This window comes from Bison bison, unplaced genomic scaffold (assembly GCF_000754665.1).
Source record: "Bison bison bison isolate TAMUID 2011002044 unplaced genomic scaffold, Bison_UMD1.0 scf7180017864259, whole genome shotgun sequence".
NCBI lineage: Eukaryota > Metazoa > Chordata > Mammalia > Artiodactyla > Bovidae > Bison > Bison bison.
This window is the reverse complement of record NW_011494831.1, coordinates 5124082-5149695: the sequence shown is the minus strand read 5'-3', so window position 1 is coordinate 5149695 and position 25614 is coordinate 5124082. Positions and strand designations below refer to the sequence as shown.

Genomic DNA, 25614 nt, shown 5'->3' with positions numbered 1-25614 from the left:
TTTTGAACTGTGGTGTTGGAGAAGACTCTTGAGAGTCCCTTGGACTGCAAGGAGATCCAACCAGTCCATTCTGAAAGAGATCAGCCCTGGGATTTCTTTGGAAGGAATGATGCTAAAGCTGAAACTCCAGTACTTTGGCCACCTCGTGCAAAGAGTTGACTCATTGGAAAAGACTCTGATGCTGGGAGGGATTGGGGGCAGGAGGAGAAGGGGACGACAGAGGATGAGATGGCTGGATGGCATCACTGACTCGATGGACGTGAGTCTGAGTGAACTCTGGGAGTTGGTGATGGACAGGGAGGCCTGGCGTGCTGCGATTCATGGGGTCGCAAAGAGTCGGACACGACTGAGTGACTGATCTGATCTAATCTGATCTGATGGTTTAATCTTTACCACAGTCCTCCCCTTCCCCACAATCAGTTCCTGGGATTTCATCCAAGCCAGGAAGGAATAAGGAACACTTACTTCAACAAGTGTCAATATTTATTGTCTGAAATACACAAACTCAGTGCTGGGTGCTGTAGAAAACAGAAAAGAAATACTGAACAAGAGCTCCTATATTGAGGAACTCGAGTCTGATTGAGGAGAAAATATACACATTTGAAGTTGTGATGTAAACAAGGTGATTGGCTGGTTAAGTACAGAATTAATCCTTAGGAAGGACTCTTGGGATTCAAAGACACAAAAGTTCATTATGACCTGGAAAGGTTGGAGAAAATGGTACAGAAAAGGGGGTTTGAAGTGAGCACGATAGTTTGAAGGATGCACCTCACAGAGTTCAGGCAAAGACAGTCTGCACTGACATTTAGTCAGGAGATTATGCGACGCATGAAAGTAAGGTCTTCTAAGAGTAAAAGGAACCCATGGTGACTAACCTTTATGCTCTGGATATGCTTGATACCGAAAAATAATGAGAATGATGAGCTGGATCAGCACAATCATCACAAATATGACCCGGGCCTGCAGACAAAGAGAAATTAACATGGAACAGACATATGGATACATCTTCAGTTTTTATAAACAGCCCCATTAACACAAAGAGAAATGACATCATTAGGAGAAATGACTATATAAGAAAAATATACAGTCAAAGAGAATTGAAAATCTGATGCGGCAAAGAAGATAATTGTAAGTTGCCTCAGCATTTGTCTTTTAAGATTTGGATACCTGGACCAACATTGAAACTAAATAATTTCATACAGTTACATAAAATCAAATTAAAACAGTCCACTTTCAGTGTACTAGGTTAAGCATAATTTGTACTGTTTTATTTAAAATCTTATAAGAGTGTTACAAACTTACGGTTACAGGGGGAGGGCAGAAGCAGGGAAGGGATAGTTAGGTAGTTTGGGATGGACATGTACATACTGCTATATTTAAAGTGGATAACCAACAAAGACCTACTGTATAGCACAGGGAACTCTGCTCAATATTATGTAACAACCTAAATGGAAAAAGAATTTGAAAAAGAATAGATACATGTAAATGTATAACTGAATCACTTTGCTGTACACCTGAAACTATCACAGCACTGTTAATCAACTATATTCCAATATAAAATAAAGTTTTTTTAAAAAGTATAAAAGTGAAAAAAACAAACAAACCCAGTATGCAATACACTACAAACTGAATAAACAGAGACTGCATTTCTTTATGCTTTCTCCACCAGGAAATCACTCACTTGAAGATTAATTCACAGTAAAGAGACATGTAATCTAGGTTCTTGTTCTCCAAGTACGGGCCCCAGGTCATCTCTGGAATCACCTTGAGCCTCTTAGGAATACAGAATCTCAGGCCCCATTTCAGCTCTACTAATCAGAATCAGGCTCTTATTCACATTTCCAAGTGATTCATAAGTACACCAAAGTTTTCAAAGCCTGATCTAGGTGACTATTAAAAATCCCCAAAAGAAAAATAAATAATTTGTAAAAATGAGATGCAAATGCCCATTAAGCATATTTTTTTAACATTCAATCACACAAGTAATAAGCGTAAATTAAAATAATAAGGAATGCACATTAAGTCTGTGCGGATATAAGAGGAGATTAAGCTATCTTTGGAAGGTGAAATGAAAGGGGTTTAAATTTTCTTCTCAACATTGTAGTGCATTTTATGTTAATACCCAGGAGAGGGAGATCTGAGGAAACTAGACTGTAAATTGCCAAAGATTCTCTGAAAGACAGTTTGACAGTGTATATTAAAAACTAAAAAATAAAAATATTTATTCATTCAAGAAATACTTATTTGAGGGTCTACTTGTGTTAGGCATACCAAAAAGACATTCTTGCACTCATGGGACTTATCTTTTCATGAGGGAGAACAGACCAAAAACAATGAATATAATAAATAATTTTAAAATCTGTGTAATTATATAAATTATATAATAAATAAATGAAGCATGTAGAATAATGTGTCCATTCTTTGATCCAACAATTCATTTCCAGAAATTTCCAAAAAACTAATAAATGCAGAAACAAGCAATATTTTTGCAGTAGAGGGAAAAATTGGAAACAAATGCTCAACAATAGGGAAATGGTCAAATAAATTAAGGTATGTCTATGACAATATAATGCAGCCAATAAGCATCATGTATAAAACAAATGTGATGTAAGAAAACCATCAAAACAAATTCCTCAGTAGAAAAAATCAAATGGAAAGAGAATGAAAAGTATATTACCATTTTATAGTAAAAACTTATATCCAAATGTAAATAAGAGAAAAATAAACAAATAGTATTATAATGAGAAATACAATGGTTATAATGGTTAGTGTGATAAAGGAATGATGTGGGGTTCATTATACACTACTTCTAAATTTTCCAATTTTTCTATATTAAGCATGTATTATTTATGTGGGAAGAAATATTATTTTTGAAATATCCTAATTTAGCACAGTTCCTATAATTCCCTTAGTAATCCTGTTTTATGTCATTACTTAGAACCAGGTTCAGAACAGGTAATACATGTCTGTGTCTCCTCTTCTTTTAATTCAAATCAATTTAAAGTCATTGTATTCTTCTAGACAAACAACTAAACTTTTAATTTGATAAGGTTCTGCTTTCTCATCACATGAGTATATTATTTATGACATCAGACCTACCAAATCTAGTAAAAACATATATAATAGTAAGTTGAATTTACTCACCACAGTACAATGGTCAGTAAGGAGAATAAATGATGCCAGGGGATCAAATCTGAGCTGAATATCCTCTCGAGCTGAAAATATGTGTTGAACACTCTTACTTCTTCCAGCAGAATCCTAGTAATAAGCACAGTAGGGAAGCAACCCTCATGTACAAATACGTACAATGTTCCAAGATTAAGTTTCCAATAATTTTCGTTAGTTATCTCAGCATAAGTGACACCTTTTTTCATTTATTTTTGAGTCTTCCTATGAAAACTTGATTTTTTTTTCAGAGTATCTTCGTACTTTATTTTTTTTTAACTTTAAACTTTTTCTTTTGTACTGGGGTATAGCTGATTAACAATGTTGTGGTAGTTTCAGGTGAACATATGAGCACTTTAAAACTTCTTTTAAACTTTGTAATTCTAGATTTGAATTGGAAATATCAGTGTGTATCACAAAGTAGTCTTTAAAAAAAAAAATCTGTATTTCCCTTTGTTTATTGAAAAGACCTAAAAACAGTAATGAGCTAGCTGGGCTAGTGCCCAGATTTTGGTCTCAAAATAAAATTCCCCACTACAAGAAACCAACGCTCTTTAGAGAAATAGCTGATTCCAATTCTTGAGTAAGAAATGCACAAGGGCTTGGAACATCTTTGTACCAGAAAGAAAGAAAACTTAACAAGGACTATTAGGATTGTATCAGAGGACTTAGTGGCCAACTTAGGCTCCCACTAGCCAAAGATGGGACAATTGAGCATCAGAAAGAATAAATGCAATGGAGTGAAACATACCAACCACGTTTTTTTTAACTATGAATTCATAATAATACTGAAAGACTCATTTGGTTATGTTTGGCAGATGGTAGAGAATTCATTATTCTGAAAACAGATTTAGAAAAGGGAAGGTGGAGGATGAATGAAGACTTTATCCTGCCTTTCCTGTATGAACTCTGTATCTGGGTATCAAATAAGTGAGCCAAATTTCTTCTCTATGGGACTCTTCTAATTAATACTCATATAATTAAGAGTGGCAATTTGAATATCACCATTTTATAACTCCAATGAAATAATGTATCTAGTCTCAGACTATCAATAGGTACTAGAATTCCCACAGTGAATGGAGGATAAGCCAGCATTGTGCTGGCACTGGCTTGTCTGACAAGGGCCAATTGCTACATGTTCAGGAACTTTGCACTCCACTGTTCCTGCCTGGAGAATCCCAGGGATGGGAGAGCCTGGTGGGCTGCCGTCTATGGGGTCGCACAGAGTCGGACACGACTGAAGCAACTTAGCAGCAGCAGCAGGAACTTTGCAGACCAGCTAATGTATCGGTAGCTTAAAACCAGCTACTGGAGGAATATTTATACTATGGAAATTGGTATACATCAACTTCTTCCCTTCAAACATGCCCCAAGTTAGTGGTTAAACATTTACCAGCACACAACTATGTAGGGTCAACAATATCTACATACAGTGATCAATTTTAATATTCTTAAAAGAGAGACAACCAGATATTATAGGCTTCTGATAAAAGCATAAAACACCAAAGGAAGTATTCCTGCCAAAAAACAGAGACTCAAATATGATCAAACCTTAAAATCTAACTACCAGTTATAGAAACTAGAGGGAGTGGAAAATCATACTACATGATACCACATGGATACAAACAGCAAAAATCCAGAATACAGAAACACTACAGGATAAAAGGTCCAGTTTCCAAAGCAAACAAATTGCAAGGGGGAAAAAAGGAGGATGGAAAGGGAACCTATAGATTAAGAAACTGAAAAGACAAATCAGCTAAATGCAATATTTGAGCCTTGTCTGAATTCTGATTTGAACGAACCAAATGCAATATAAATGACAAAATGGGAAGACTGGAACATTAGCTGAATAGTTTGAAATTAAGGTATAAGTGTTAATTTTTCAGGTGTGATATGGTATTATCATTACTTTTGTTAAATAGTTATCTTTTAGTGATACATACTGTCATATGAATATTTACACAGATGAAATAACCTTGTGGTACAGGGAGAAGTGGATAGGGTATAGATGAAACAAGACTGTTCATGAGTTGATAATCTTTAAAGTTGGGCGATTCGTTAAAGTTGGGAATTCATTATAGTATTATCTCTTTCATTTATTTTAAAAATTCCCTATCATGAAAAGCTTTAAAATAGCAAAAAGAATTTGCACTGGTGTTTATCAAACTTTTATTTCTCAAATGTTCTTACTCTGAATTACGTATTCTTGGGGTTTTTTTAAAGTTCTTATTTTAATGCAGAGATTCTCTTTGAGAGATAGAGATTTCTAGAGTTTACTCTTTAAATTGGCAAAGCAGGCACAATAATCTTACATTCTGGTTCTCAAACTTTAGTGCACATGAGAATCACCTGGAGGGATTGTCAAAGCATAGGGTTAGCTTTCATCTCCAGAATTTCTGATTCATAGGTTTGGGATTGGACCTCTAATGAGTTTCCAGGTGATGTTGATGCTACTACTTCAGGAACCACACTGAGAACTGACTGAAAAGTCTAGTTGGTACTAGGTTGCCTGGAAATGTACAGATATTCAATAAATACATACATAGATAAAATAAATCAGTGTCTTCTCCCATGAAGTTTTCTCTCAGACTCATCTATATGTAAACTGTATTTAAAAGGACAGAATTTTCTCATTGATGAATAAGGGGACTAGGTTCCCTATTTTAGTATTCAGTAGACTAATTTCCTAGAATTATATTCATATAGACAGAAAACAGATCAGTGGTTACCTGAAATGGGGGTGGAAGGAAAGCAGTTGCAAAAGGGCATAAGAAGACTTTTGAGAGAGACAGATGGTATTGATTGTAGTAATGGTTTCAAGGATGTGTAAGAAAGTCAAAACTCACCAAACTGTACTCTTAAGTATATGGGTTTTAAATATAAATTACATCTCAAAAATGTTAGAAATATGAAACATATCAAAATATATGTTATTTCACATTTTTACTAAGGATTCAACTAAGCAGGAAGAAATGTTTTGAGGAATGTGAACTATGGTTTCTTCCTTATAAAACAAGCAATTCAAAGATATGGGAGTTCCACCTTCCTGCAAGGAGCAGGTCTATGATTGCTCTCACTTCTTCCCCATGACTGTAAAGATAGGGAACAATTTATTCCACGTGTACTTATATCTTCAAGTCGTTTTAAAATAAGCCAACTTCTAATATGAAAGACATTAAGGAGAGCATCCCCTCCTTCCACATGCTATCTGTGAGTTTCTTCTTCCTTCTAAGCAGATGGGTGGCACTGCAGAGAGCCTTCTCCTGTTTCCTCATCTATGAACTGGAGATAAAACTTACATCATGGAAGATTGTTACATGGATTTAGTAAAAAAAAAAAAAAAATTCTAAGTGTCTTAGAAGAAGCTCAGTAAATTGCTCCTTCCTGCTCAAAATCTTTCTCTGTGACACACATATAAAAAAGATGAGAATAATTACATGTGTTTTCTGAAGGATTACTTGGCAATCTTCAAACTAAGACTTAACATTAAAAGATTAGCTTAAAACTGTCATCAAACCATACTGTGGTAAGATTGACGGGCTTTTTTTCCAGAAACTAATTTTTTAGCACAGTCTACCACCTAACATGTTTCATTGTATTGACAAAACTGCTCTATTTTGGTAATGATGATCACTTTCTACTCTGGCAGGTCTGCTGAATTAAATGCCCCACAAGCTGAATCAGAAAAGGGATAGGCAGGCAGTTCACTACATGCACTATCAATGCCCACTCCCCAAACAAAAAATCTCTTTGATGCCTTGAAAATTTTCTATCTTAGGCTTTCAAAATAGTAAACACAATTTTCCAATACTTGGAGACAGCAATCAAAGGTGTGGACACATAAATACATGTGACTTATTCTATTATCTTTAGGTATATTGGGGAAATTCTGGCTCAAGTTGGAAGAAAGCAAAAGAATGATTCCCTGGGATTAAAAAAGAGGGGACTGCAGTCGGTAGTCGCACACTCATGTTCTCTGCCCAGTTTTCAGTCTAACAGCAGAATTGCTCCTGAGTGTCTATGTTCAGAATATTTTAACCAGTGTATTCAAAATTTTTTACTTAGTTTCATCTTAATCAACTGACTAAAAAAAAAAAAAATCATAGTTCAATGTGGTTACTAATCATTTACATACCAAGATGAAAATTACTAACTTACCTGAACGATAACTTCTATGTTATGTGTCTTATTACTGTAGTTTCTTGGGTTCCACTTTAGTATGAAAATAGGACCAGACAAATGACTAGCTTGCCCTAAAGGAACTCCATCAATCTTAACTGCAACTGAAGTAATGGAGGATAAGGAAAAGGCCAAGACTCTAAAATGAAAGCATAAATGCATGGTTTTAGGTATTTGCCATTGTTTCTATAAAGAAGAATAACCCTGTTATAACCTGAAAAGATTTAAGTACAGTAAAGCTTCCATCGGTTGATCTTTAGGTTCCTGAGATGTGGAACCTGTGGATTCAACCAACCATAGATTGAAAATATTCAAAAAAGAAAAATTTCACAAAACTTGCATTTGCCTTGCACCAGCAACTATTTACACAGAAGTTAAATTGTGTTAGGTATTATTAAGTAATCTGTTGTTGTTCAGTCACTAAGTTGTAGCCAACTCTTTTGCAACCCCATGGAATATAGCCCGCCAGATCCTCTGTCCATGGGATTTCCCAGGCAAGAATACTAGAGTGGGTTGCCATTTCCTTCTCTGGGGATCTTCCCAACCCAGGGATCGAACACACATCTCCAGCATTGCATGCAGATTCTTTACCACTGAGCCACCGGAAAAGCCTATAGGTAATCTAGGTAAGATTTGAAGTATAGGTTATAGGCAAATACTACACCACATTACATAAGGGACTTGAGCATCTGAAAACTCTGGTATTCGCAGGGGGTCCTAGAACCAATCTCCCAGAGATACCAAAGGGCAACTGTAAAATAGACCATTACACTCTGCAACTGTTCATACGACACGGCTTATATGATCTGAATTCTTTGTAAACGGTGGCTTCTGGAGTTGTATAACTCAGCAAACCTGAAAAGGTGAGAAATTAGAAACTATTCTAAACCTAAATCTGATATGCAGCTCCTATCAAGAAATGTAACCGAAGAGATATATATTCCACTTACCTAGTAATCAAAAGAAATAAAACAGCTTGGTACCCTTTTTTTTCCAGAATAATGAGTAAATATTTTTAAAAGTACAGTATCCAATAATGATAAGAGTTCTGTGAAATTTGCACTCCTATTTCTTGGTAACATTATAAATTAGTACCTGTTTTCAAAAATAATCAGGTTCCTTGTACACTGCTGATGAGAATGTGAAACGACACAGCCAATATGGAAAACAATATGGCAGTTTCTCAAAAAATTAAACAGAATTACCATATGGTCCAGCAATTCCACTTCTAAATATATACCCAAAAGAACTGAAAGCAGTGACTGGAACACACATATTTATACACATGTTCATAGCATTATTCACAATAGTGAAAAGTTGGAAGCAAAAGTGTCTATCAACAGATGAATAGGCTGGTAGGTTTAGTCGCTCAGTCATGTCCAACTCTTTTGCAACCCCATGGACTATAGCCCACCAGGCTCCTCTGTCCTTGGGACTCTCCAGGCAAGAATACAGGAGTGGGTTGCTATTTCCTTCTCCAGGGGATCTTCCCAAATCAGGGATCGAACCTGGGTTTCCTGCATTGCTGGCAGACTCTCTGCCAACTGAGCCACCTCAACAGATGAATGGATTAACAAAATATAGTATATACATGCAATGAAATAATATTCAGCCTTAAAAAGGAAGAAGATTCTGGCACATGCTTCAAAACTGGTGAAGACAGAATTCCTTGGTGGCACAGTGGATAAGAATCTGCCTCCCAGTGCAGGGGACATGGGTTCGATCCCTGGTCTGGGAACATTCCTCATGCCTCAGAGCAACTAAGCCTGTACAGAACTACTAAGCCTGTGCTCTAGACCTTGCAAGCCATAACTACTGAAGCCTGTGCACCTAGAGCCTGTGCTCCGCAACAAGAGAAGCCACTGTAATGAGAAACCTGCACATCACCAGCTAAAGAGTAGCCCCAGCTCGCTGCAACTAGAGAAACCCTGGGAGCAAAAATACAACCAAAAATAAACAAATAAATCTTTTTTTAAAAATGGGTGAAGACATTACACTAAATGAAAGAAGCCAGTCACAAAGGACAGATATATGATTCTCCTACATGAGGTACCTAAAGTAGTCAAGTCCATAGAGACAAAAAGTAGAATAATGGTTGCTGGGGGCTGGGGGAAGGGATAATAGGGAGTTAATGTTGAATGGGTACAGAGTTACAGTTTTGGAAGTTAAAACAAATGGTGGTGATGGTTGTACAACAATATGAAAGTACTGTACACTAAAAATGGTTAACATGGTAAATTTTATGTATATTTTACCAAAAATTTTTTAAAAGAGTAATGATTTTAGTTGCAAAAAAAATAAAGTAGTTAGAAAACCTTTATCAACAGTCACAAAGGAATTCAAACTATTTCAGCTAGAATCCCATTTCTAGAACTCTATCTAAAGCAATTATTCAAATAAAGGAAGAGTCTATATGCATCAGATGTTCATCCTCAAATTAGAAGAAAATCTAAAAGATCACCAAGAAGATAGGAAAATAGTTATATATACTATGATCCATTCTCTCTGTTGACAGAAAAAAGGTAGGAATTAGAATACACTGTACCCTATGATTATGACTATGTAAATACATGCCTGAAAAAGAATGCCTGAGAAAGAAAACTCATGTTAACAATAGTTCTATTAGGGGGTGGGGGATGGGACAGGAATACACATATAATCCCATTACCTTATTTTCCAAAAGTTATGTCGTGCTATTTTTCAAAATAAAATTTTAAGAAAGTATATTAAAACAAGTGCCCTTATGTTTGCAAAAGGTTATAAGTCTCTTCCAAAAGGAATGGTAATGTTTCATTAAGATTCTATTTAATACTACTCAGCCATAGAAAAGAACAAAATAATGCCATTTTCAGGAACATGGATGCAACTAGAGATTATCATAGTAAGTGAAGCAAGTCAGAAAGAGAAAGACAAATACACTATGATATCACTTATATGTGGAATCTAAAACGTGACACAGATGAACCTACCTGTGAAATAGAATCAGGGACTCAGGGATAGAATGCCAAGCGGGAGGGGAGTGGGAGAGGGTTGGACTGGTATATATAGAAGAGAGAAACTACTGTATAGCACAGGAAACTATATTCAATATCTTGTGATAAACCATAATGGAATAGAAAATGAAAAAGAATGTATATAAATGTATAGCTGAATTACTTTGCTGTACAGGAGTAATTGACACAACATTGTAATTCAACAATACTTCAATAAAAAATAAGTTGAGATGTCGCTGGACGTCCAGTGGTTAAGACTCCATGCTTTCACTGCAAGGGACATAGGTTCAATCCCTGATTGGGGAACCACGATCCCCCATGCTGCACAGCAGAGCCAGAAAAAATTTAAAAAGAAAAAAGATTCCATTGACATATACTGTCAAATTCATACACCAAATGAATTTTCAATTCCATAAGGTTTATATAGTTTTTGCTTTTTTGAAAGGCTATGTAGCAAAATTTTAAAATATATATATTTCTGATACATGATATAACTTTGTTAAAGCAGGATACAAATGAATAGATACATCATGATTATGGCAATGTAAAAACATGCATATACAGAAGCTGAAATAAAAGAAACAATAATGGTAGGATTGTGGGTTTCTAAACTTTTTTTCTAATTTCAACAGCTTAAAAACTATGTATTTTTTAACTGGGAATGAAATAGTAGGCAATGTATATAATGTTTAGATTGTTGATAAAACTAAAGTGGGGCATCTCATAGCTTTCACCTGAGAATGCAATCACAATGACTTATCCTCTATCAATAACAAACTAAAAGTAAATTCTGAAAAATTGCTACATACCTGATGTGTGTTGAGTGAAGGAGTCTTTCTAGTGGTTCATGTTTAGCAGAACTATAGAGAAGTGACTTAGGATTAGTGATAAGAACCACAGGCCACTCGCCAAAGATCAAATCTGCAAAGCTAAAGAGGTCATGATCAAAAGCAAAGATCCGGTACCTAGAGACCAGAGAACAATGAGGTAATTTAGTCATTTCATATTTTAAGAGGGACTGAAGGACAAAAAACAGAACAAAGTTAAAAATATAAAATTATACTTTCTGAGATTACTTATTGGAATGCAGAGTAAATAATATCGTTCCTCTTTCTTTCCTTGCGCCTTTCACTGTTACATTTTGTCATACGTGACATTTGTCACAATTGGAATCTGACTGAAACAATGAATTTTCACTGTGTCCTAAAATAATGCCCAGTATATAGCATGTATTCTTAATTTTTAAATAAATGTTTATTGAATTAAATCATTTGATTTCTATACTTTAAGGCTATTTTGAACCTAAAATATTCATCGTAAGCCTAACATCTAACATTCTTCATCCTATCAACAATGCTACATAAAATATTAAAATGAGCACAATTAGAAACCTTTAATTCTTCTTTAAAACATTTCTATAATTTCAAAGAAAATAGCAAAAGTTAAGTGGTTTTGATTTTCTAAATGCACATTGAAAGGTATAACTATTCATTAAAGAGTAAGCAAAGTTCTGTATTTTCTAACTTTTAAAACTGAGGAGAAAAATGATTAGCTATGGCAGAAACAATAGTGCTCACCAAATATTCCACGTGCTCCCCTGCATTTCCCAGTCTCCCTGGTATTAGGTTGGGACCATGTGACTAGTTCTGGCCAATGGGCTGTGAACAGAAGTGACATGTATCACACTTCTGGTCCAAAGTACTTAAGAGTGGGTATGAGTTCTCCACGCTCTCTTCCCTGCCCTGGAATTGAGGTGTTGAAATAGTCATGTTATAAGATGGAGGAAGTCTGAATTCCAGAGTTACCCTGCGGCTGCAAATTTCCCTGACTCATACTATGAGTCCTATTCCCAGTATGAGTTTACAAAAATGAAAAAAAAACTAAACATCTGTTGGGTTAAGCCACTGATATTTCTAGATTTATTTGCATACCCAACAAAGTCTAGTCTAATATTACTAACATACTAACAGTTTTTAAAAACCCTTCTAGGGAATTTCCTAGCAGTCCAATGGCTAGGACTCTGCACTTTCTTTTGCTGAGGGCATAGGTTCAGTCCCTGGTTGGGAAACTAAGATCCCACAAGCAGCACAGTGAAGCTGGGGAAAAAAAAAACTCTTCTATTGTACTAAGACATAATATTAGGGCAAGACGGCTGGATGGCATCACTGACTCAATGGACATGAATTTGAGCAAGTTCCAGGAGATGGTGAAAGACAGGGAAGCCTGGCGTGCTGCAGTTTATGGGGTCACAAAGAGTCGGATACAACTGAGTGACTGAACAAAACATAATAAAATTTAAATATTTATAAGGACAGATAAAGGTTAGTTTCTTTCAGTAACACAAACTAGATAAAACCCCAGGGTGGAACACAGGAGAGCAGGTGGGAAGAGAAAGAAAGGAAATGGTTTCATTAATTAACATGACTTAACTTGTAACTGTTGCTTATATAAGAAATCAAAAAAAAAAAAAAATCAAGAAGTTGAACACGGTTTAGGAAGGCTACCTGGTAAAAAGTAATTCTAGTCCAGCCCACAGCCTCACCATCATGAACAGGCAGGTCTTAGTTCAAAGTAATTACAGTTGCCAAATAATTAGAGGCTTCAAGCTTAGCTCTTACACAGTTTCTAGAAAAGCCAACTGAAATGAATAAGTACTTTCCAAGATATAAAACTTCTTTTTAATTAATGGAAGTATAGTTGACCCTTGAACAATGCAGGGGTTAGGGGCACCAACCCTCAAGCAGTCAAAAATCTGAGTATGACTTCCCAGTCAGACCTCCATAACCTCAGTTCTGCATCCATGGATTCAACTAACCATGGATTGTGAGGTACTGTAGTAAGTACTTTGTGAAAAAAATCTGAGTATACGTGGACCTGCACAGTTCAGACTGTGTTGTTCAAAGGTCAACTGTAGTTAAAAATAGCAAGATAACATTCAGCTTAACAAATATTTACTAAGTATCTAACATCTTCATAGCACTGGGTTTAACAAAGTTAAATAGCAATTGATATAAAACAATGAAATGGTAGTTATCTATACTTATACTTGCACTTAGATAGTTATTCTCAAATACATACTGCATTATTCTCAGTAAATATATATTCAACTATACTGTATGCTTGATAAGTTATGTTTTCTCTTCAAAACACTTTAACCCTAGAACTACCATATGATCCAGCACTTTGGATATATATCCTGGATATATATCCAATTTGAAAAGATACATGCACCCCAATGTTCATAGCAGAATTATTTACAACTGCCAAGATATGGAAGCAACCTAAGTGTCCATCAACATAAAAATGGATAAAGATATGGCATATATACAATGGAATAATACTCAGACATAAAAAAGAATGGAATTTTGCCATTTGTAACAATGGACTTGGAGGGTAGTATGCTAAGTGAATAAATTAGACAGAGAAAGACAAATACTATACAAGATCACTTATATGTGTAATCTAAAAACTACAACAAACTAGGGAATATAATGAAAAAGAAACAGACTTACAGATAAAGAGAATAAACTAGTGGTTACCACTGGGGAGAGGGAAGAAAGAAGGAGCAAGATAGAAGCAAGGGGTTAAGAGGTACAAACTATTACATATAAAGTAAGCTACTGGGATATTGTGCAACACAAGGAATATGGCCAATATTTCATAATAATAATTATGACTTTTAAAAACTGTGAATCACTATATTGTATACCTGTAACTTATACAATATTGTACATCAACTATACTACAATTTAAAAAATGCTTAATAATAATAATTTTTAAAAGTTTAACCTTAATAAAAACCAACTGTAATCTATTTGAAGAACTTAAATCACTAATATATTGCAGCAGTAACTAGAAAAGCAAATACAAAATTTAGGGAAAGATATGACATATTTCTAGCCCTAATGTTTCTCAAAGTATAGTCTCTTGAGCACCTGGTAGACTTTTTTTTAAAAAGTAGTTTCTTGTGTCCTAACCCAGACCAACACAACCAAAATCCCCAGAGTGAGGGCCTGGTATTCTTTATTTTTCATAAGCTCCTCTAAGAGCTTGTGTACACTGCAGTTTGAAAACTATTTCCTAGAGGATGCATTTGAAACTCCAGTGTAACATAGCAATGGCAAACATAACTGCTGCAACAAGATTTCTGCATAAGGATAAAGACTGCCAGATACATATTTCCCTTCAAAAACAGAGAGATGTCACAAGTTTTTCCTTAACTGGGATCACTCATGGTAGTGATCAGAAAACTATTATTGCTTTAGAAAAACTTACACGTATAAGTTGTATTTTGTGGGGTAGTTCCCTTACCTTCTGTTATCCTTCCAGTCCCCTAGCTCAAGTTCCAAAGGGCCCTGGAAGTGACGAGTGTGCAAAACAGGCATGAGTCCACCAAGGGTATGAAGATGCCCACACAAATAAGCTGTAGCCGAACTAACCAATAAAAAGCAAATGAAATAAATGAACAAAGATAGCTTGTGATGCCAAGTTAATAAAAATATCTCTTTAAAAAAGCAAAATAAGTAGAAAACAGAAAAGACCTAAAACAATCTTGATTTTGGAAGCCTGTCTCACCTCATTATTGACCGAAGTCCTGGTGATGGAGAAAGGATAGTGGATGTTGTATAGTGTCCAAACCAAATACTGTGGTTGCTCCAACTACTTTCCTTGGCCAGTAACAAAAGCTCCTCCATCTGTTTCTGAAATCAGAGAAAAATAGGAGGAGCTTTAATTAGGGCTCAGGCTGAAATCTAATGTCAATGGATTATACAACTCCCTTGAGGTTTTATAATAAGTATATTATGTCTAAGGCTTAAACTTTACTAAGTTTCTGTATGGGCCTCTCTAAGTTTCAACTGTTTAAACATACATTATAATTCATTTGATCCTAAAAATAAGTCTGCACTAACTAGGACAGGGATTATTCCCACTTGACAAATAAGGAAACAGAAATAAAGAATAATCTTAAATTACATAAATTTCTTTCTTTACTTCTAAATTTAATCTTCTCAGCCCTGTATACCACAGTGTAATAAATAAAGAGGATATCAAAATTAAGCTTATAAAACAAGATGTACATATATCCAAAGGAAGCTTTGTACCAGAATGTTCACAATATTCTACTCATAATAGACAAAAACTAGAAACCATCAAAAAAATTACAGTATATCCATGTGCGTACAATGGAATACTACTCAGCAGTAAAAAAAGCACACATACAGTAATACAGATGAATCTTAGAGATATATTAAGCAAAAGAAGCCAGACACAAGAGTTCATACTGTATGATTTCATTTACATAAAATTCTAGAACAGCACTAATCTATACTGACAGAAAACCAATCAGTGGTTCCCCAGAACTGCAGGTGAAGATCAACAACACAATAGAATTTTCTATAGTAATGGAATGTTCTCTCTTGATTGTAGTGAGTTACATCAGTACATACACTTGTCAAAATCCTTCAAATACTCAAAATGAGTGCATTTATTCTATGTAAATCATCACTCAGAAAGATAGCCTCTGAAATAACTTGTACATATATAAATATACATTAATATTACCTGTGAAGTGCTTATAGCAATGAATTCCTGGGTCCTACCTTCAGGTTTTCTAATTTGGTAAGTCTTGGACAAAGTATGAGAATCTGCATTTTACAAAATAGCTGTTTTTCAGGCAGATTATCAAATTAAACCTTAAAAAACACTATTCTACAGGGTAGGCTTTAAAATAACAAGCTAATCAACTCTAGACTGTCTAAAGACACTCAGTAGTCAACAAAATACACTTTCATGCAATAAAATGGCTAATAAACACAATGCATTTAACAATATTTTGTTCAAGTTTCTTTAAACCTTCATACCACTTTGAATCTTTCGGCATTTAACAATTCGCTTTTCATTATAGTTAATTCTACACAGGTCTTAAGCCCCAACAGTAGATTAAATATTCTAAGAGGCCAAGGACTTGATCTTATCACCCTTGCATATGGACACATATGTCTTACATACATGCACATAATCATTAATGAGTTGACATTTGCTGTACCAAGACACGGGCAACCATTGAAGTAAATACGTTTCTTTTAAAGTATCTTTTGTAAGCTTGGTGAAAATTGTTGCTGGGTTGAAACTATACGGAAAGTCATATCTGAGAACCTCTAAGACATAATCTGAGAACCTCTAAAACATAATTAGAGGTTCTCAGATGTGACTTTCCATATAGTTTCAACCCAGCAACAATTTTCACCAAGCTTACAAAAGATACTTTAAAAGAAACATATTTACTTCAATGGTTGCCCTTCTCCTACCAAAAAAAAAAAAAAAACAAACCACACAGACCATTAGCTAGAAATGGCAACTGTGGGGATATAGGAATATGCCATATTGTAAACAAAGCTGTATGTCCTGCACCTTGCAAATTGCATGCTCTACTTAGTACCTATTCAATAAATGTTTACTGTTGTTGTTCAGTCATTAAGTCATGTCCAACTCTTTGCAGCCCCATGGACTGCAGCTTGCCAGGCTCCTCTATCATCCACTGTCTTCCAGAGTTTGCTCAAATTCATGTCCATCAAGACACTGATGCTATATAACCATCTTAACCTCTGCTGCCCCCTTCTCCTCTTGCCTTTAATCCTCTTGCCTTAAATCTTTCTCAGCATCAGCATCTTTTCCAATGAGTTGGCTGTTCATATCAGGTAGCCAAAATACTCAAGTTTTAACTTCTGCATCAGTCCTTCCAATGAATATTCAGGGTTGATTTCCTTCAGGATTGACTGGTTTTATCTCCTTACAATCCAAAGGACTCTCAAGAGTCATCTCCAGCACCACAATTCAAAAGCATCAATTCTTCTGTGCTCAGCCTTCTTTATGATCCAACTCCTACATTTGTACATGACATGACTACTGGAAAAACCATAGCTTTGACTAGATGGACCTTTGTTGGCAAAGAGATGTCTTTGCTTTTTAGTATGCTGTCTAGGTTTGTCATAGTTTTCCTTCCAAGAAACAAGCACCTTTTAATTTCATGATATAAAATGTGAGTTATTCCTTTCCCAGGTTTTGGGACAAGAATAGGGATAGCAATAATAGGGTTGAAGGAGTCAATAATTTCTTCTAGTCATACCCAAAACCACAGTAAAATTTTTCTCAAGCATTTCTAGATAAGAATTTATTTACCTAGGATAACTTTTAAGTGAGCCACGTGTATCTGAAAAAAATAAAATAGGTTAGTGCAAAGGGCAGTGGGATTTTAACTGTACCTGATTTAAAATTCCAAAGAAATTAAAAGGTCTCTTAGGCCCTGGATTAAGGCTGGCATCCAAAGAGATAAAAGAATAGTTGCCAAAGGGAGTACTGTGGACATAACGAAAAGAGCCATCCCTCCGTACGGCAGAATACTTCCTAAAAAATAACAAGACAAGAAAGCTTTAGTGCAATCATAGGAAAACAAAATGAGTTTAAATTCCTGCCCTACTAGCACACTATATTTTGACTCCCTTTGTAAAGGAAATTTCCATGATCTGACAGAGAAATACACAAAACTAGATATCAGACCCACAATGGATAAATCAATTAAATTTTTTTTTCCTTTTGTCTCCAAAGATGCAAGCAAACATATTCATCAGTAACCAAGCACAAGGTCACCAAGCAAAGCATAAAAGTAGGTGGCTAATGTAAGCAGTCCACTAAACATTTTAAAAGAGATAAATCAGAATCCAAGGAAATGGTACTTATCAGTCATTAAAAATTGTAGTGCGTGTGTGCTAAGTGGCTTCAGTTGTTTCTAACTCTTTGAGACCCAATAGACTTGTAGCCTGCCAGGCTCCTCTCTCCATGGGATTCTCCAGGCAAAGATACTGGAGTGGGTTGCCATTCCCTTCTCCAGGGGATCTTCCCAACCCAGGGATCAAACCCTCATTTCTTACATCTCCTGCATTGGCAGGTGAGTTCTTTACCACTAGCACTACCTGGTAAGCCAAAAAATATTGTAGTGAGGGCCTCCTAAGTACCTAACAGAATTCTTGGTGTAGTGAGATACAAAAGTGTTGAGTTCTTAAAACAGGAGTGAAAAGGCTTAAGTCACAATAAAGCCTTGCAAAGAAGTTACTGAGCCAGGAGGAAAATGTTCAGTCAGAACCAGTAAATCTTTTTTTCAGTTTCTAAAAATATATTGAAAACATACACAGGGTCCACATCCAGTAATGAAAGTCCTCATCACCTTAAGTATCAACAGTATTCAGGTGTCCAGTAAGTTGGAGAGTGAAGAGTAAGGAGAAAGGATTGGTAACAGAGTGTACAGGCTTGGCACTCACTGAGTATTTGTTGAATAAATGTGAAAGAAAGTAGAGATTATATTTGGAGCTGCTGCTGCTGCTGCTAAGTTGCTTCAGTCGTGCCCAACTCTGTGCAACCCCATAGACGGCAGCCCACCAGGCTCTTCTGTCCCTGGGATTCTCCAGGCAAGAATACTGGAGTGGGTTGCCATTTCCTTCTCAAATGCATGCATGCATGCTAAGTCGCTTCAGTCATGTCCGACTGTGTGTGACCCTGTGGACAGCAGCCCACCAGGTCCCACTGTCCACGGGATTCTCTAGGCAAGAATATTGGAGTGGGTTGCCATTTACTTCTCCAATATTTGCAGCATACCTTTATTATTCAAATGTCAGAACATTATAAGAAAATATCTGAGTGTCTTATATGATATTTTACCTAACAGTACATGTGAAAGAAATACAAATAAACTTCTGAAATTTAATGTGCCATCAGGGAGCTATTTTTAAGGAACAACAACTATCAAATACATCATAAATATACTGTCATAGATATTACAATTAATAGTCAATTGGTTCTATTACCTCTCTTCCTGATATTTTTAAAATTTCTATTTCAGGGTTTTTTCCTCATTAAAATTTGTATTGATATTTTTCCTGCTTTTTTTTTCACATTTATTCTTCAAGATCTTATAATCTCATATGTATTGTTTCCTTTCCTACATTTTTGACATATTAAAATCCAACTATCTAAAATAAAATTCAGGTATTTGAAAGCAGAGGTTAAAATATACAATAGTCTTTGAATTCTGGATTTTGGCATCTCTGAGGCATTCTAGAGATCACAATTTAACCTCAAGATTTTTTTCCTTCCTTTTTTTCCCTTCCTTTCATATGATACTTCCATAAGGCCTGTACCTCTAACTAAATGTCATTTCTTAAATCCAGATAAAGTGTAATGGTTAGAAACAAAAATATAAAGGTAAGAAACTTTAAAGTGATTAATAGTTTGACTTTTCCCAATTACTAATCAGACCCTAAATCCTATTAATTCTTTGAAAATGTCTCTTAAGCCCATCCCCATAATCACCATCAAAGATACAAACAGTTAATAAGAAGTGGGAGATTTTCATCTCTGTCCTTCTCTTTTCTCACTTTAACAAAAGAGGACAACCCCCTCTTCCATGTTATGGTGACTCTATCTGTTAACCAGTTATCATCCTCAAATTCATGTCACCATCCCCATATCCATGATCCTCATTCAGACAGGTCCTCTACTCATTTCCAACCTTTTCCTTTTGATGGCTAGACTACTGTAGGATTTTTCTACTTAGTCTATACAACTCCAATCTCTTCCTTTTTATCCCTATCTCTATTTTGTTATGTATCTGCCCTTTATAAAATACTATTTTCCTATTTTGCTAATCTCCTTAGGAACCTATACTGGATTATAAACTATTATTACCTATCACATCTAAATTTCTATGCTTATCACTTGACACCACCATGAACTGGCTCTAACTCTCTATCCAATGTTGTATCAATCCTCAAAATGAACCTTTATTCTGATGATAACAATTTCTTTACTGCACTCAAAACCTCACTCTAGTTTTTAAAGCTCTGTTTATACTCATCCTTTTGCCTAAAATATACCCCTCAGAATTTCTTACTCCTCCAAAGGCTACCCATCTTTTAAGACTGGACACAATTTTCACTACTTTTACAAAGTCTTTTCTAACTTGCAACTAGTAGATAAATAGATCTACTGCACAGTGTAGTAATAATAATTTTAAAATACTGTATTATAAACTTCAAAGTTGTTAACAGACCAGATCTTAATTGTTTACTCCACAAAAAAGAAACAATAACTATGTGAAGTGATAGAGATATTAGCTAATCTTATGTGATAATCATATTGCAATATATAAATGAATCACACTAACACATGGCACACCTTAAGCTTACATAATGTTATATGTCAATTATATCTCAATGAAAAACAAAAATGAAAAATAAAGTCTACTATATGTCTACCCCATGCTGACGTCTGCCTTTTCTGATTTCTCATAGTGATAATTAAGTGTAACAAATAATCTAGCATTTCATCAGCCATTCCTTCATGTTCTTTTCTAACCATTTCCTAAACAATTTTCATCTACCTTAGCTAGACTCACTTGAAGATAGAAAGCATATTTGTTTCTCTCATACTATCCAACTAATGATAGACTCTTAATACTTGCTACTTGACTAATTGACAATGTAGAACAAAGCTACTGAAACAATGTAGAACAAAGCTACAGGAACAAAAAGTGAAATTACAGCCAAAAGAAGAATTCCAATACACTGAAACTAGAAAATTGGTTTTCTGATTCAAAGATCCTTTCATATTCACTGCCTTTTTCATATTCATGCACATAAGTTAAAAAAAATACTTGTATGACATATTGGACAAAGCACCCAGAAGTGACCGACTAGGCTCTTCAGCCACCCCAGAGGCTAAGAGAATCAGTAGCTTAGTATTCTTAAAGTCCACATTACTCTGATTGACAAGCTCTGATCTAAATGACTTTTGCTGTATATCAACAGCAAAAAAAAAAAGTCTGTATAAAATATTAAAAGTACCATTAGCCAACAAAAAGCATTATACAAAATGAAAAGAATAAAGGGCTGTCTAAGCAAACAAACAAAAATGAATCGCCAAAATAAAAATGATAAACAACTAAAAGCCTCCATTTTTTAATTACCAGAGGCTTGTTTCTCTGTTAAAAAATGTTATCACCCATTAAGTGAATTGACTGTACCCTCTTTGTAACACATACTCTACATTGTTGTCTATCTTCTGTTCATTACAGTACCTGTAATAATTCTCAACACTCTCCAGACTTGGAATGTTGAATGCATCTAATTAAAAAGAAAAGAGCAAACATCATCTATATTAAAAAGAAAAATGCAAACATGTTAATGACTGAAGAAAAATGACAGTTCTTTCAATAATACTTTAGATGACAGATGTCAATTAATTAGACTGGCATTTAATTTTAATTTTTAAAACTTGGTAACTTAATAGAATTCAGATTATCTGGAAACTTATTTAAGGCATCTAGTATATTGAAGAAGAATAAGTACTTTGAATTATGCATTACTCAGAATAAATAAATTTGATGTTGTAAGACTGGACCTCTGCTGCTACTATTTTAATCATGTGACTCTGGGAGTCAAGAAGGACTGGATTCATGGCTGATATACGGATCCATGTCAAGGACTTCTAAACAGTAGATGACTTTGATAATAGGGCCAAAGCCCCTCTCTTCTTAAATCTTAAAAAAGACTCAGTAATAAAGAAGTTATATAATGGTAAGCAAAAAGGTTAAGGACATCATAGAATACTTATCTGGAAATAGAATTTCATAGAGCTTGATTGCTTGATTGCAATAGCTAAAATTGTTTATCAGTTTTGACTTCCAAGAATCCACTACATTTCTAATAAACTTAAGAGAATAAGCTGTAAATTCAATTTAGGCCAAAAGAAACATTATCACGTATATAATCCTCTTGCTTAAGAGAACAACTCTGTTATAGTTAAATCTCTTTTTTTTGCCACATGGCATGGCCTACAGGATCTGTTTCCAGACCAGGGATTGAACTCAGTCCACAGAAGTGAAAGCACTGAGTCATAACCATTAGACCACCAAGGAACTCCCTGTTACAGTTAAATCTTAATAAAGATTCATGTATGTATATATACATATGTGTGTGTATACATGCATACACACACATATATATACCATTAGCATTTATGCCTATACAAGTCAAATTAAATGATTATGAACTCTGAAAGACTATCCAAATTATTAAATCACAAAACTCCATTTGATACCTGTTACTTAAAATACGTCAGTAGTTTGGCTTGGAAAACTTTAATATACACAGATTTGCTTTTTATTGCAAAAGAATTTGACCAGTACCCCTAATTAAGATCAGGAAAATAAAGGGAATGTAAACATACCAGAGAAAGTTGTAAGCAAGAACCCTATCTTTAATTATAATTTCTAGCCGATTTGTAAGAACTATAGTTGACACTTGAACAACACAGATTTGAACTATGTAAATCCACTTACATGAGAATTTTGTTCTATAAATAGATATTACAGTACTACAGATCCTTCGCTGGTTGAATCTGCAGATGCAGAGGGCCAACTGCAAAATTATACCCAACTTTTCAACTGCCTGGTAGTTGGTCCCCCTAACTTCCACATTGTTCAAGGGTCAACTGTTTTTTTTTTGTTTTTTGTTTGTAATATTTATTTGTTCATTATTTTTGGCTGTACTGGGTCTTCTTTGTTGTGCACATGGCCTTTCTCTAGTTGCAGTGAGCAAAGGATCAACTGTTTTTATAGAGAGCATTTTCTAATCTAATAGCTGTGTATTTCACCAGGTAGAATTTATAAATATACCTTTTGAAAAAATATATAAAGGTGTTCATCAGCAATGAATAATAAAATGAAGCAGACAAATGAAATATTTATATAACCAAAAAGAAAGTCAACCTTTATGAAACAAACAAATTTACCATCAGGACTCTCGGAAAATAGTTCATTTTCTTATTAACATAAAAAAAAATTGGGAAGGGGTTATCCATTTCTCTCTACGCATATGTGCATATACTTGTCACTCAAATTTTTAAATATATATAGCAAAATTCAATCTTTGTGACATACAGTTCTAAAGATATTGACAAGCACATTGTCATGTATCTACCAGCACACTCAAGACACAGAATGGTATCTTCACCCCCCAAAATTATCTCACGATGGCTCTTCGTAGTCAGCCTCTTTATCTCCAACCCTTGGCAACCACAATCTGTTCTCTGTCTATAGTTTTGCCTTTTCTTGAATGTCATATAAATGAAATTATATAGTATATAGACTTATGGATTTGGCTTCTTTCACTTAGCAAAATTATATCTTTTTAAGCATCCTCCTCCATAGATTTTGCTGTATGCTTTTCTCCCATGTAAAGAAGAAAGAAATCATACCAACTTCCCCCTCAAGGCCTAATAGTGACATCTGAAGTTTTAATATCACATATTACAGTTGTATTTCTTAGTTGTGGTCCTCAGTGTATGTAAACTTATAATGTCCCATTTTATAATTTTACAATTTAAATTGGAGAATCTGGGCTCCTATAAAGATCTAGTCTTAATTATAAGCGGGACTTCACTCTTACCATGATTTCCTTTGATATCGAGCCACTTGGTTTTTTCCATGACTTTTGTCTTCTTTAGAATACTATGGTAAGTTTGCCATTCTACCTCTTGCTGCATGGATCCCAAATTGTCCTTTGTTTTGGCATCTGTCAGGTCTCCTGTAGGTGTACAAAAGAAGGTAATCACAAGGCAAAGTAAAGCTGGACTGGGGTTCAACTTTTTTTTTAATGCACACTGAAGAACAAAGATATTCAAAGTACTCAACATGTTTAAGGATAACCACTATGAATCCACCTGCATCCAAAGCAAGTCATCTAAATTAAGATTCTCAGAAAAAATAAGATTCTTGGGACTTCCCTGGCAGTTCAGTGGTTAAGACTCCGCACTCCCAACGGAGGGGGCACAGGTTCCATCCCTGGTTGGAGACCTAAGATCTCACATGCCACAAAGTGCAGCCTAAAAAAAATAAAACAAGATTCTCAGCATGGATTTTTTGTTTCTTATAGGTCAACAAGTGCCTATATAACCTCCTGTTACATTCGAAATGGGTTGTGAAAACTATACCTTTAAAGAAAGCCGTAAAAATGCATCTTGAAACTCTGATAAATTGAAAACTCTTGAATAATAAATTCCAACACTTTGGGCAGTTGCCTAATATCTATGGCAACCTAATTTTCCAAACCCCAAATCAGGAAATGTGATCTAACAAAGTATTAATTTTACAGCAAGAAAATCTGGAAGGTGTAGTTTGGAAAATGAATAGAAAATTTCTAGGAAATTAAGCAGTTGAAATTGATATCATCCATAAAATGAGGACTTCATCATATCGTCAGAGATGTTTCTGTAAGGTGGGTAAAAGATGAATTTCCCAAGGGCCAGGATAGAAGCTCCTTTAGCTTCTTCTTCAACACAGTTGGGAGCAAAGGGTTTGGGGTTTGAACACTCCAGGGAACCAAGTCACAGAAGTAGGAAGGGGTGAAAAAAAAGGGCCCGTCAAACAACTGACGGTATAAGAACGATTAATACTGCAAAGAAAATGGAAAAGTTTAATTTAAAAAAGAACAAGAATATAAGGAGAAGGATGAGAACTTTTCATTACTGGTTAAAGGCCTTTCCTTAATTCTCTCTCAAATCTAGAAATACAACAAGACAGATACAGATACAGCAGACAGAACACTAACATGAGAATCACGTGCCTTGCTTCTACCGCTAGGACGAAACCTTGCTATGGCAAGTCATTTAGCCTGGATTTTGACTCAGTTATCCACAGGCAAAGGAAATTACAATATCCCATCTCCTCTGCAGGAGGCGGGCTCACCTGAGGCTGCAGCTAAAGTTTTCCTAACGTCCCTCAGTTAAAAGGTTGCAGTACTGGTTGCATTCTACCATTGGGACCACAGGACAATAGGACAGCATGGCAATCGTCCCTACCTGTTGCTAGGACGAGAGCTGGTTGAATGATGTCAACAGTTTCAGAACAGAACTTCTCTAAGTCTACAGCTCTGCCTGGATCGTGAAACCTGCTCAGGTGAATGTCGGATATCTGCCGAAAGCGGGTATTGAACAGAGATCTGAGTCAGGAAGAGGCGGCACAGACCGAGACGACCCAGGGGCTGTCTCCGGCGGAAGAAAAGGCAAAGACTCAGAGCATTCAAGATCCCCCAGCGGGGACCAAGCACCACCACCACCCCCCCTCCCCCAGCGCAGAGATTGGGCCGGAACAGGTGCGGGTCGCGCCCCAGTGGAAACCGCTGGCGTCTCATACCGCTTGGTGCCCGCTCTGAAACCCCATGCACCC

General features: G+C 35.5%; 1 protein-coding gene across 1 annotated transcript in view; it reads right to left on the bottom strand.

Moving 5' to 3' along the window:
- The window catches only part of TMEM62 (transmembrane protein 62), a 35126-nt gene that overhangs the window by 8865 nt on the left and 647 nt on the right, over window positions 1-25614 (bottom strand). The window contains exons 3-12 of the mRNA XM_010848061.1: window positions 25248-25387; window positions 23837-23974; window positions 21466-21511; window positions 17600-17741; window positions 14913-15037; window positions 14649-14771; window positions 11147-11302; window positions 7324-7483; window positions 3145-3258; window positions 876-960 (exon numbers count right to left, since the gene is read on the bottom strand). Coding sequence (XP_010846363.1) covers window positions 876-960; window positions 3145-3258; window positions 7324-7483; window positions 11147-11302; window positions 14649-14771; window positions 14913-15037; window positions 17600-17741; window positions 21466-21511; window positions 23837-23974; window positions 25248-25387 — 1229 coding nt within the window. The remainder of the gene's footprint in view (window positions 1-875; window positions 961-3144; window positions 3259-7323; window positions 7484-11146; window positions 11303-14648; window positions 14772-14912; window positions 15038-17599; window positions 17742-21465; window positions 21512-23836; window positions 23975-25247; window positions 25388-25614) is intronic.